The sequence below is a fragment of the Platalea leucorodia genome (genome assembly GCF_965183815.1).
Source record: "Platalea leucorodia genome assembly, chromosome: 2".
Lineage (NCBI taxonomy): Eukaryota > Metazoa > Chordata > Aves > Pelecaniformes > Threskiornithidae > Platalea > Platalea leucorodia.
In genome coordinates this window covers 107,558,537-107,572,677 of record NC_138824.1, presented here as the reverse complement: position 1 = coordinate 107,572,677, position 14,141 = coordinate 107,558,537, and the positions used below count along the sequence as shown (strand labels likewise).

At 34.7% G+C, this 14,141-nt stretch overlaps 1 protein-coding gene across 1 annotated transcript in view; it reads right to left on the bottom strand.

The window, feature by feature from the left end:
* TMPRSS15 (transmembrane serine protease 15) overlaps positions 1–14,141 on the bottom strand; it is a gene marked incomplete at both ends in the record, with an annotated part of 56,380 nt that overhangs the window by 26,274 nt on the left and 15,965 nt on the right. The window contains 7 exon segments of the mRNA XM_082336435.1: positions 1,014–1,155; positions 2,360–2,510; positions 2,995–3,097; positions 5,443–5,592; positions 6,838–6,975; positions 8,994–9,103; positions 11,855–11,963. Coding sequence (XP_082192561.1) covers positions 1,014–1,155; positions 2,360–2,510; positions 2,995–3,097; positions 5,443–5,592; positions 6,838–6,975; positions 8,994–9,103; positions 11,855–11,963 — 903 coding nt within the window.

The window sequence follows — 14,141 nt, the reverse complement described above, 5'->3', positions numbered from 1 at the left end:
TGGGATTCAGAAGAGGTTCCAAGAAGATGATAGTGAGATGAAATGAGATGAGGCCTCATCAAGCAGGAAAAAAGCCCCATCCATTATTACTAGAGCAAGCACCTATTCGTCACTCCTGCCTTACCACAAGGAGTAGAGTTAGCAAAGGCAAAATTGAAGAAATCAGGCTTAGGTTTTGACACATTCCATAATTTATGCAGACATTGAAACCTCTCATTTGATCAGGGAGTAGAAAGAATCCTTCGATTGTTTCTTTTTGTCCACTCATTTTGTCCGAAACCAGAAGAACTGCTAACTGTCCTTCTATCCTTTCTGTTTCCCTATTTAAATTTTTTTCAAAGCAAATATTGTTTTCTTTTTCCTTTTTAATGTAATCAGATATAGTAAGAATAACAATACAGCCAAATACATATTGGAAAGAACTCATTCATCGTGAGCCTTGTTCCAGATGATACCTCCATTTTGGGTATTAGACACTCACATAGATCGTGCTCCATTCTTAAACCATTCTGGCAGTATTATAGATTCATTCCCCTAAATATGGGAGTTTTCAGTGTGCATGTGTTCTCGGAGCTTAGTGAATTTTTACTATTGAGACTTCTAGTGATATTATTATGTGACTTTGCTCGTTCCCTTATTCCCCTGCTACAGTGCTTACCATTTCAAATACAGAGGTTATAACCTTCCTTCTCTTTCTTTCTTCCCCTTCAATGGCTTCCTGGAAGCTTTATTAATTAAAGCTTTGAGAGACAAATTCTGAATTCTTTAATTATCCTCCACTCTTCAAGTTTTGGAAGATACTGTACTGATAACTTAAGCTGTGAATCTACCAGTTCTTTTGCTATCAATGGAGCCATGCGCAAGGAACCTGATCCCTAGTATGTTATCCTGAAAATAATTTTATAATGCTAAAGAGAGATTTCTATAGTACTGAAGGCTGAAAATTCTGAATGACTCATACACAAATACCGTAATAGGAAATGGTAATCAACTGTAATTTAGTGTTTACTTACTAGGAACTGAAGGGACAGTAGTAACAGCTGGAATCACAGTTGGCTCTACATAAATACTTTGATTACACTTTCCCTTTGTCAGGCCAATGTCATCCAAGGCAATATCACTGGGACCACGCTTTTTAAAGGCATCAAAAATAACCTGAAGTTCATGAAAAAAATTAGAATTTTAGAATTTGATGAAAAATTCTTCAGCTTCCTATGCTGAACCATTCTGTCTTCTTTCTTGAATGCTGTTATTTCCACTGTAATCTACATTGGTGTTACACTCAGAGGAGGGCATCGGGGGTGAGACAGTATTCCTCGCAAAACAAAACAGCCTTATGCAAACCAAGTGGATCATTCTAAGGAACGCAGGAACTTTGTATAAATGATTAATATGATTTAACACTATTCAATAACTTTTTTTTTTATATAAAAATGTGTGTAGTTTTTGAAACACAAATTCTGTATCACTCATCTTGTCAGTCCAAACTTCTCCTGATCTAATGGCTCATCTCCACAAAAAATTGAAATTAGTCTCATTTGTTTGTTATTGCTTTAATATCCACATATTTAAAGTAATCCTGCTACCAAGGAATTTGTGCTGGTGAAATACAGCTAGATATAGCACTCTTCCTGAGATCATAAACGACACATTTGCTGGAAATCTGATGCAGCCAGGTCACAGATGCATTTACTTCCTCAGATGGTAAATGCGTCTTTCTGGCAGTGCTTTTGCATCAATCAAAACTACTATAGCAGGACAAGCCATCCCAAATACCTATAAAAAGAAATTATTTTCAATAGAGAGTTGCTGAAGGAATTGTCTAGCATAAGTCTCCTCCTTTTGTTTACAGATAAGTCAGGTTGGTTGTTAACCATGTGATGCCAAATACCTTTCTGTCTGGAACACACTTTCAGTGAATTATTCTGTTAATTAGTGAAAATACTGCTTCAGAATCTGAATTTACTTAATTTAAATCTTCTCATGGCTAAGTGCTTCATATCACACTCCCTGTCGAGATTTTAAACTCCATATCAGATTTTGATAGGCTTTGAACACATTTTGCGTGGTTTGTAGAAAGCTCTCTTTCATGATAACATTGATTGTCTCATGACAATGTTAAGGTTTTCTGTTTTCTACAATAATAATACTTTAAATTCCAGAGTACGAAAGGAGGGGGGATGACAATTCAAATAGGAACTCCAGTCTTCTGCATGCTAACATTTATTTGATGGCATACATTAGTAAATAGTACTAGATATTATCTTTGGAGCTGTGGGTCATTGGGTTCATTTGGCAGTAAACACTGATATCAGTTTAGCTAAAATAAATTTTAAAAAGAACTAGCAGTTTAACAAACCTTAAAATCAGATGTTTCATTTAAAGTTACTTGTCCATAATTCCAGTTGTTTCCATAGTTTCCTTCTTTCTGGAAAACGATCTTTTCCAAACCATGCTCATTAATTATGCTAACTCTTAAACGGTAAACATTAGTACTGTACATGAAATACCTAGAGGGGGAAGAGCAATTTTAGTATTATTAGAACAAAGTGAAATTTCATGAAAAAATATCAAGCTTTTTATATTATAAATGGTTTTATGGAATTAGGACTAATTTGCAGTGAGCATGAAAAGAAAATGAATCGTATGTTTAGATTACACCTGAAAGTTTTACTTGGTACTTTGCTGTATTTTCTGCAGAGGCCTAGTGAAGCTTCATGACAAAAAACATTTCAGGGATTCTTAATATCATTTCTATATATAAATGAATATTGGATGCAGAGTGAAAAAGAAAATACATTAAAGCTAACTGCAAGAATCAAACCTATAAAGGAGCCAAAGCTTCAGGCCTGGAGTTGAGAATGATCATTGAAATCCAAACAGAAGCAGGCTTGTATTGCTGGCACATTGACTTGGATTAATATTAAATATGAAAGAAAGCTACTTGGTTTCATTCTTAAACAAAGTATATGTTTAGGAATTATGTAAGAATACCAAAAGCTTAGACAAAATGAATCTGAAGAGACCAAAGGCAAGCTCAGAATCCGGACTCTCTCTTCTCCAAATCCAAGTCCTATGGGTGTTGAAATATAAAATCCTGCAAGATAATGAGAATATTTTAGTCAGTACAGGATTAATGATTTTTTTATTTAAATGAGAGTTTTTAACATTGAAAATAATATCAATAATATCAAGCACAGATAGTGTTGCATGACCTGGAAGATTCCTGACACAATACATGTGAATGATTATCCCAAGTTATATTCATCAGTCAATGACATATTAAAATGAGCTTTTAAGCTTGTCCGACACTCCTCAGAACTAGACCTAAAATGGCAAACTAGTCCTTTTGAAGTCAGTGGGAGATCTGCCGTTTATTTAGTGAAGGCAGTGATTCACCTGAGTGATTTCTACTTAGTTTATAAAAATGTCTTCCTGTTTGACATTGCTTGTGATTTTGCAGAAGAATTTCCTGACATTTTAATAATTTTAATCCACATGATAATGAGAAATATGGGTTGTGTGTTGAGACCGGTGAGAGAATGACTACATGAATATTTTATAACAAGGTGAAGCATTATAAACAAGAAAAATACATTATTTGGGGAAATTGGGTTTTTAGCTTTTTCTGAGTTAATTCCTTGCAGCTGGGAATTCAGACTTCTTGCTGCCATATGGAAATATAGCATGAGGCTAGGCAACAGAAGCATTGTGATTTGTCACAAGAAAAGCAAAATTAGGCAGAGTTAAAAGTCCTAAAATAAAATTTGTGCTTTATTGAAATCATGGCTGTAATCTTAGATTTTTTTCTATCTATCTAATACATCAATATGTAAATATTATATTCATAGAATCTACAAATAAAAATCAATATAATTGTATAATTTAAATTATATATACTATATTCTGTTATTTATACCACTGGATTAGCTAGCTTTTTCATGTGGGAGGTTAAAGTACCTGAAAATCAGTCTGAAATCTGAATCAGGCCTTTCATTTCCTTTGTTGACTTAGAAAGCATGCATTAAAATATACATGGTGTCTAGCTTTAAGAAAATGAGCATAGCATTCTTCTTCAGAAAAGGTCTCCATATAGTCAAAGTGAGAGTTCCCTATCTTTGTTTCATCAATTCTCTGAGCATTCAGAATCAATTGTTGAGTATGTATTAAGTCCTTTGCTTTTCAAGAGCAGCAAAACAAAAATACACCGTCTCACTGAAAGTATGCAATAGCTAGATATTAATGATGCAGCTCACATTTTTACTTCAAACGCAGGTTGTAGAAATTTGATTATTCAATATAATAGCAACATTACATATAGCAACATTACATATGTCAGCTTAGACCTAGCACAGTAAAACAGAGAACACCTAAAATAAATTAGCATTTTCAAGAGAGGTAGAAATCATTGTCAAGTGTTTTATTAAACATATTTTACGTTCTTTCATCTGATTTGTATTCTAGGAGTCAAGTGGGAAGATAAAATAGTGTTCTGAAGATTGTTTAGAAAATGTGCATTTACTTAGAGGTGAATAATTTCTATCCAATAATGTGCTGAATAATATTTTTCTTTTCCTGGGAGTAACTTCTAGAATAATTTGCAATTTTTCCAGTTATTTATCACTGAATAAGTTCTGTATAAGTCTTGCATAGAATACATATAACCATTGCAAAATCCAAATTATGTTAATTAGTTTTAGCTGGACTGACAAATCAGCTGAGAAAGGGATTGTTTGGTTTTCCTGTTGAAGCAGAAAAAAACTTTTGGAGTCTAATTCTGGGATAAGCATTCATGATACACATTCAAAATCTGATTCCTATCAGTACTGTCTTTTTAATTAAAACTCACATTTGATATGATCAATCTTACAATTGCGTTGTTTTGCTATAGCAGTTGCTGGAGTATTTGTGTGTTTTTCACATGTGTTGAAAATTAGTGTTTTGTGTGTGATTCTAACTGGGGACACAGGTTCCCTATGTACCCTGCAGGTCAACTTTATGTTAAATCAAAATTATTCTGTGACAATCATGAGGATGTCACCAGTAGATAGGGATGAAATAGAAGTTATTTCCTTAAAATATAACTGTACTTGGTTTTTTCCCTAAAGTAAACATGAAGTTATTTGACCTACAACATTGTTGCATAATAGAAAATCCTTTCTCAGATAACACACTTTGGCATATTAATAGCATTGAAACTCTTCAATACCTCACACTAATCACCTTATATATTCCTTTATTTCTTCTTTTAGTTTTGGTATATTTCCACAAGATGGCAATCAGTAGCAGAAAACATTTTGTCTGGTAGCTCTGACTCATTTTTATGGCAGAATAAAACTACATCCCAATAATACCATTATGAAGAATCCATTGTACAGTGGTATAACATAACCTAAACCAAGCTTTTCCTTTAATCTGAAAGCAACTTGTTTTTGATCTTACCTGACATGTTACCAAATGTATGATCAAAATCAGGACCACTCATAAAGGGAAAGGTAGGGCCTTGAACTCTCTCCCAGTCTGAATCATCATCTAAATCTTGTAACCAGTAACAAAAACCATCTTCAAAAGTGCAATTGACTTTCTCATAATCTGTGAATAAGAACTTCTAGTAAATAAAAATGACAGAGACATTAAGTATTTTCTCATAATTACATAAGAATGAGTGATGAACAACGTAAATTTTTAAATATGCTTGAAAACCAGAGCCCACGGTGACTCAATTTCCCCTTCCATGCAATGAAACATAATTACTCGCATAAATGTGTCATTTGTTAACAAAACACTATCGCTGAAGGCGGCCCTACATGCTCTTACACTCATTCATCAGCCTTCTTTTTTGATCCTTCACCAGTAATGTGGTGGGGGAATGAGAGAGGACCCCTTGCATAGCTAACACCGAGGGCTAACCCTGCTCTTTTCCTCTTTTCTTTGCCAAGGCCTGGATTGCTCCAGCTGAAAGGGCTCACCACCAGAGCTGAAGGCTCAGAATATAAGTGCCGTGCTCCATGCACCAGGGATGCCCCTTTCCTTGTTCTTCTCCTTCGCTCTTTCTTTGCTTACATATATTTGCTGCAACATCCTTATCACTTTTCTTCCCAGGATATTTTGCTCAGTGTCTTTTCATGGTGCCTTGAAGCGCAGGTCAGCCCCCAGCAAGGGCTTCCATACAAGAGTTTGCTGGCACTCTGGATGCTTCCTGCAGCATATCTCTATTCACATCCTGCTCAAAATTTAGCAGCTGAAGAAGCCTTCACTTGTCCAATCTGCATCTAAATTTTTTTCTGACTACTAAAGAACACCAATGCATAAGTCACATTGCTGCATTTTGTTGTCACTGTAGATTTACTGCATCTGGAATTTTTCCAGTGCTTATTTACTGAAGCAGGTATTTTCCTGAATGGCAGTTTTGCCATTTGGGACTACTACTTGTGGCAATGAGTTAGGACGTGAGAAACTCTGGAGAGCAGGTACTGTCAGGTGACCACAGAAAAATGATTAGTGTCAGTGATTCAACAGTGTTCATTAGTGAACAAACTGGCTGAGAGGAATCTGATGGAGATATGGCCAGAGTTTTACTCTTATTTAAACAGATTAGCTTTGCAAGGCATCACCCTACTGCTAGATACAGGCCTGTAAACTTGTGGATGGTGTTACTGAAATTAATGATTTGATCTTTAAAATAGTATGAAATTTCTCAAAGTGGACCTAGTTAGTGGACTGAGGCCAGAAAATACTGCTTCCCTTTTCATGTCCATTCCATCAAACTTAAAATATAGTTTCACCAAACTTTCAGGATAACAAACAAACACACACACACACAAAAAGAAGACTTACTGTTTAGTTCATTTGCATTAAATGTAGTGTACGTTGCATTAAAGCCACTGTAATTTTCAGAATAATCGGATATAAACTGTGCCGTAGCCTCATGAGAAAAAATGTAAATTGTCTCAGGATTAGTCCCTGACAGAGAAGCTGAGAACAAATAAAGAATAATATAGTCAGAGAGAAAACAATCCCATGTGCATTAAAATCCCCAGTGCTGGCACAAAAATACAGTGCATTAGCTTTTTGAGTCTTAAAGAATGCTTTCCCTCTTGTGCTGTGATCCTGCCTACAATAGCTTCAAAACCCTGAAGGCATTTAGCTGTTTGGTTGCTGTATAAGTATTCTGCATATCCCATCTCTCATATCCGTCAATATGGATATCAGCTAGTGGAGTAACATCTCTTATAGCATACATATTCAACACTATAATCTTCATATCCATGCTTATTATGCTGTAAATGTTCTCAAAATTTACACATATGCACTCTGAAACTCTAGAATCACAGTATTAATTACATATTTTGGCTATATATACTTCCTCTCACAGTTTAAAAATTAGCACACACACTTACAGGTATTCAAAGAGTAAGGAAACTGTGAAATTACACAGCAATTTCTTTTTGTGGTGTATGCATGAAGGCACATAGCACAGGAACAATTGCAATGATCCGAGAAGCAACTGGACAGGGTGCTAGATAATCTCACCTAGGCTCCCTTTTCCATGAAGGGCTGGACCAGAGGATCTTTCAAGGCCTCTTCCAACCTGGGTAGTTCTATGTTCCTATGGTACAATGTATCTAAATTTTTACTTTAAATTCTAAATTAATTTAAATTCACTCATATAAATTTCATATGTGTAAAATGAAAGGATCGATACAAGTCATCATACAGTAAAATAGTTGCTCCTCCATCTAAAGCTGATATGATGCCAGGCAACAACAATTAAGACTAGTGACCGTATTCAGGATAAAGAAAATCCTGAGTTCCTCACTGTTCTGTGAAAGTTTTTGCCTCCGCTCTTTCTCTTCTGAAGTCCTTGCCCAATTTTGCACAGAGAGAGAGACTTTGCTTTTCTGAGGAGGAGCTATTTACCTACTTGTAATAGTATATATTTGAAACAGTGCCAAATTATTAAGGAAAGACAATGGGCATAATCTTTCACATTTTAATTATACGTGCATTATTTTCCTTCCTCCTTCTCAGGCTCTTTTACTTAAGTGGAGAGTCTTTATCTGGAAATGTCTTGTAGTCCTTCTTTCCTCTACATTTGGTATTTCCAATACCTGGAAATCTACCCCTCAAACTGCAAAGTTTCAGGCAATCCACCGAAGGACAGTCTTTAATATTGTCTTTGTGGTATCACTGGTCATCCCCACAGCAGTCCTTAAAACCATGCAAGTTAATGATTGCTGCAGAGAATATTATTGAAGCAATCTCTCACATTTAAGTTGAAATTCCAAAAGGGGGCCAAATTCAAAGCAGTACTGAAAGGGAAGAACTCCATTCTTTATTTTAGGAGTCTTTTACTATTTATCATTCCCATTCTCTCCCTGCTTCCAAAAATAAGGATAAATAATAATATATCTTTCTGACTTCTCTCTATATATTTATCTTCAAGTATATGTATTCCACATCTGATGGATTTCGGCTGGATAGACTAAGTCTTGTGAAAAATGGGCAAAACCCCAGTTTTCCAGAATAGAATACAGAGAGAGAGATAAGGTATCATCAGTATTTCAGGGTCTGAGGAAAAAAATGCTATGCTGGTAATGAATTTCAGGGAGTATCATAGTACTTCTCCCAGCGGTTTCAGTTTAGATGCTTTCATTTCATGTTACTGTGTGTGATGTTACAGAATCTTCTGACAACATATTTCCAATGAAACATGGACCCCACAAGACCATGGCTCTGGTCAAGCTATCAAGATTGTTCAAATAATATCTTTAAAAAAAGTAGAGATTTCTTAATATAGTAGGGAAAGATTTATCTGGTCACTTTGTAAGAGTGGATATGTATACTGAGATCAATTGTCTAACAGGGTAACTTTACAGAGATGCATTCTTCCACTTAAAGATACACATGCAATTTTTTTCACTTCAAAATGCTTATTTTATCACTTAAATTTTATTAAAGGAAAAGTAATATTAGTTGAAAAATAACCTTACCTCTTAAAATCTTGTTTTGTCCTATACCTTCAAAAATATTTAAATTGTCTGCATATTGTTGTGTATCAAAAGAAGTGAAGTTCAGTTTAATGGATAACCCTTGAGGCACTCTAAGATAACAAGAGAAAAATAAACGTCAAAACTGAAAGTCATGTTCTAGTAATCTTTTTTTGACTGTAGTACATTAATTGCGTGCTTGAATGATGTTAAGTTCAGAAACAATGTGAAATTATATTAATCAAGATTATTAATCAAGATGACCTATTTAGCTAACTTCTAGTTTCCCCAAAGGAATAGGGCATAAACCTTTTGTAACAGTACAAGTATTCCTTTACTCACTGGAGTTAAGTATATTTTAGGAACTGAATCTTCCAAACTCTAGAATGTGATATTCAGCTGAACAGTTTTTGTGGTTTTTATTTTCTTTTTCTTTGCATCTCATTAATTTACAATTACTTTTTAATACATGTTACTAACAGAAAACATCTCACTGCTCAGGTAGACTTCCTAATGCCAGAGGAATGGTATCACGGTATCAATATGAATAGCAAGTTATCAAAATCTGTTTCCTGAAAGTCCAAAATAATGTCTCTTATGACAAAACAGGATTTGCATGAAGATTTGAGGATCTCAAAGCCACTGTTTGGGAACACGTTATCAAACCTAACCATCACCCAGTAAGTTTAATAACAAAAGTTCACTTTAACTAAAGTTTAAAAAATGCTGGGTTTTATTTTGCTGCAGTTATGTTCTTTCAGTAACCTATATTTAAGTAAGTAGTTCTCCCATTGCCTTTCCACTAAGCATATATTGTAGTCCAAATTGTAAAACTCTATTATCACAATCAGCTTAGCTTCCTATACCACTATTTGTTGTTTTCTGGAATTGAGAGACCCAACGAAGATAGCTTTTCAATGGCAGGCTGCTGGTGCTTATCAGTACCGATTAGTAGAGAAATGTGAAGTAAATATTTGAATATTTGCATTTGCTTTTTCTTTTTTTTTTGTTATATATTTCTCCATAGGAAAAAATATATTCTTTGAAATATATTCTTTGAAAAGAATAGAACATACAGTTGAAAGGTAATCTTTCAGGAAGCTAATCTTTCAGGGAAATATTGAACATACTGCTCTTACTTTTAAAAGGAGAGGAAATTACATCTTCATTTGGGGAGGAGTTAAATGGGGTGAAAATGTAAAAGCTTTTCCTAAAGGTAATGGGGAAATCTTTCTAGATAAAGAAAGGCAGAAGAGAAATCAAATCTTGAATGTATTATAGGGTGACTTTTATCACATTTTAATAGGGATAATAAAAATAATAGGACAAAATGTCTCTCATTGGTTACTGGAAAACCCAAAAGGTTCTCTCACAGGAAAAATTCTGTTCAAAAGGGAGACAAAATTTGAGTACCACATTGAATTTTTCAGGCCTTTACTGTCAGTGTTGCCAGATTTTTTTTTAAAGCAGATTATTGGAAAATAAAACCAGATAGTTGTTTTTGTCATTGATCAATCTGTAATTACACAGATCTGCAGCACCTGTACTATATTATTTGCAATTACTCATCAATCTTTCAAAAATTAAGCTTTTGTTAGCTACATACCTGGTATAGATATCTACCTAATACCTTCTTGCAGCTATAGCAGCATTTGAAGCAAAATTAGCAGCTTAGGAGGAAGTAGTGCACTTGAGACATGATTATTTATTGTGCTCAAATTCTGCGACACCTTGAAATGAGGAACAAGCCAACTTATATTCTGAACAATACAATCTTGTGCTTTTCCTGTGACACACCTATATTTTAAAACCAGGTGTAGCCAGTAATTATTGGTGAATAGTATTGCTGCAGATGAGAAGAAACAAATGTACTAAATGGAAGGAAAACCATGACTTTTTCCTGAAGTGTCAAGGTGAAGACGAAAGTCCTGAAGAAACTCAAAGGGTTGCACTTTCAAAGGAGCTTTGGGAACGAGAAGTCCGAATCTTATTCAAATTTAAAGGCATTTCCTTAATCTCCTTTGAAACTCTCATACTTCTCAGAATCAAAGAAGTTCCATTATTACAAAGCCATAATAAGAATTACCGCCTTTCAAAGCGGTAACTTCTGAATTGGCAGTCATTGTAGGGGTTTTTAGGAGCTTCCAACTTGCAATCATCTAACTTATTTTAGATGTGTACTTTAGGATGAGATTTATCACATAGTATGGCTATCTTTTTTTCTCCCTGGCCTATGAAGTGGACCTAGAGTGTCAAAGTCAAATAGCTGTCCCTCTCTGTACATATGTATCATTGATTAAACAAATTTTACTTCTTGTGCCTAGGGCTTAAAAGGCATTTGGTGCTATTATGTCAAAGAATGCTCATGTGCTTTCAAAACATATTCCTAAATGACTTAGGAGCACAGGTGCTGCTAATTCCCAGATGAAATATGTACCCATAAATGACAAGGCAATTCCTGAAAATTCCATCTGTTAGTAACAGTTATATCATATAAAACAATTACCTAAAGACTAGTATTTATTGTAATACTTTGAAACAAATATCTTGAAATTATTTTGAGTTATGTGATTTATTTTGGGCTTACAAATATGTTCCTGTGCATGCATATAATACATAATATTTCTCAAAATCATACCTAAGAATTTTCATAAGTGGGAAAATTATTGATATAGTTATGGGTTTTAGGTATGCAAGTTTTTAAAGAAAAGTTACATAAATACAAAGGAGAAAATACTATTACATATTTCCCATGCTAGGGTATTTGGGAATACAAACAAATGGCACAAGGTTGATGTGCAGGAAACAATATCACCTCATAATCAAAAAAACGTTAGGTAGAAAATTATTGGAAAATGGCTTACAGTATAATCCATTGGCAAACGATATTTGCATTATATGGTTTTGGATAATTCATAGAGTGAAAAAACCCAGAGGAATCAGTCAACATAAATTTTCCATCACAAACTGCAGCTGTAAAGATATAATGAAGAACATTTGTCAAAATGCCATTTGAAAAACAGAATCAGAGCCAAAATGAGGGTGACCTTAGATATTGGTTTACACGGATTACCCTGGAAAGGCTTTGTAAGCAACAATGGGAAGACAAAGTAAAACACACTGCCAACATACTCCCACTTCTAATTCCTATGACTATTTGATCTCAAGGTAGTATATGAGAAGAAAAGCAGTACAGGTAATTCACTTTTAAATTTTAAAACTAGTCCAAACCAATCCAAATAATTAAAATCCAGCAGTTGGATTCAACTAATCCAACTCTTTCTTTCATTTTATTTTATACATTTGTAAGGAAACAGGATCTTGGCTTAACAGTTCTTATATACAGCTACTTTAAATCAGGAAACTGTGTTTGCACTACCAGAAACAATTTGATATCACGTGAATAAAAGCAAGAAGGGATATGGTTGACTATTGCTATCTCTACTTTTATGACCTTCGTAGTTCCTCTCCCCAAGTTTCCTGCCAGCTATCAAATTCATTCATCTGAGGTAAATGTCATCCATCATCATATATTTTTTCAAAAAGCTTTTATTAGTTTTGTTGCCTTGGTGCTGCTATTCTATTCTACACATGTTCTTTAGTTTAAAAATTAGTTATTAAAAAAAATGTAGTTTTAAGCCTCAGCAAGACTGGAAATGCTAATTCATGTAGAGTTATTTTATTTCAGCAGACACTGAAGCACTGTTGAAGCTTTTGCTGCATCTCTTGAACATTACGTTAGGAAACTGTCTGATGATATTTTTTTTTCAGTTTTTCAGAAAGCATCATAGATCTTTCAAATAAGGCTAAAATCAGTACCATACATGGTTGTCTGGAGAGGTAAGGACAAGTTCATCAATTTAGGGCAGATAATCAGAAATCATAGAGCTTTTCATTAACATCAGAAATGAAATCATACCTATAATGACCATCCAAATTATGAATAATCAATCATACAGAAAATTAAATGGAAATTTCATTGAGCGTAGTCCTCCTCTGGGAAATGATATATAAAATGATAAATCAGGGCTCCTTGTCTGTTCATTCTATAAGTGTAAAATTCTTTCTGACTACCACTGTAGCAAACACAACATAAAAATTAAGCTTTGTTTCAGTCAGACTCATGCATGCACTGTTAATAAAGACTGTGCAGAAAGAACTTCACTAACAATGATATGTCTAATATATGAGCTGGGACAGAAACATATTCCCTTTTGTAGTCTTCATAGCCTTTGAGAGGAAAACAGAACACATAAGATTTTAAATACATAGACAAAAAAGGTCCGTGAAAGAAAGAGTTACTATTCTATACAACCTTTTTAACAGAATAGGCTACAGTTTTAGAGCTGGATATTGGTACAGAAGTATTTTTTCTGTCCATTCCAATTTATGTGTTTCTTGTCCTTACCAATGGGCTAATATTTACAACCATATCCCGTTAAGAAGAATAAAATCAGTGCGAGAAGGAAAGTACCCAGTTTGTTATTAGCGAACTGTGCAAAAAAGTGGTACTGTTGACAAGTAGCTAGCGAGACACATCCTGATCTAAAAAGGAGTTTATAACACTGGCAGTAATAAAAAGAGATATAGCATACTGCTCTAATAAAATTAATTACAAAAGTTTGCTCTTGTCAACAATCATTTCTTCTGTTCTTGTTTCCTTTTATTTGTTCCTTCTTATCTCTTAAGAGACAGTGAGTAACTTGAAACAGGACAGAAAGATTCAGGCAAAAGTCCTTAGGCTGCTCATCCACAGCCTAGCAATAGTCAGTGGTTAGTATCTCAGGAACAAGCAGGAAGATAGCAGGGACTGGTCCTATTTCCCTGAAGAACCTCCCAGTGCTTCCTCATTGCAGGGAGGAGGCAGCTGTGGTCAAAGGCAGGCAGGGTCACAGAAGTCATTACATTTCTGCCTCCTCCTGGAGCCCTCAGAAAAGCTTCAGTTGTTCTAATGAGACAGGAGATATCTTTTGTAGGCACCACTTTCACTGCTTCCCCAACATGCATCTTGCTGTCCATTTCTATTTACTTATGTTGCATGCAGGGCACATTAGGAGGGCTTAATCCTGATACCCTTGAATTGCAGGGAGAAGCTCCCCAAACTGGCCAGACCAAGCCTACATATTTCACTTGACAGGACCTTTCTCTGCC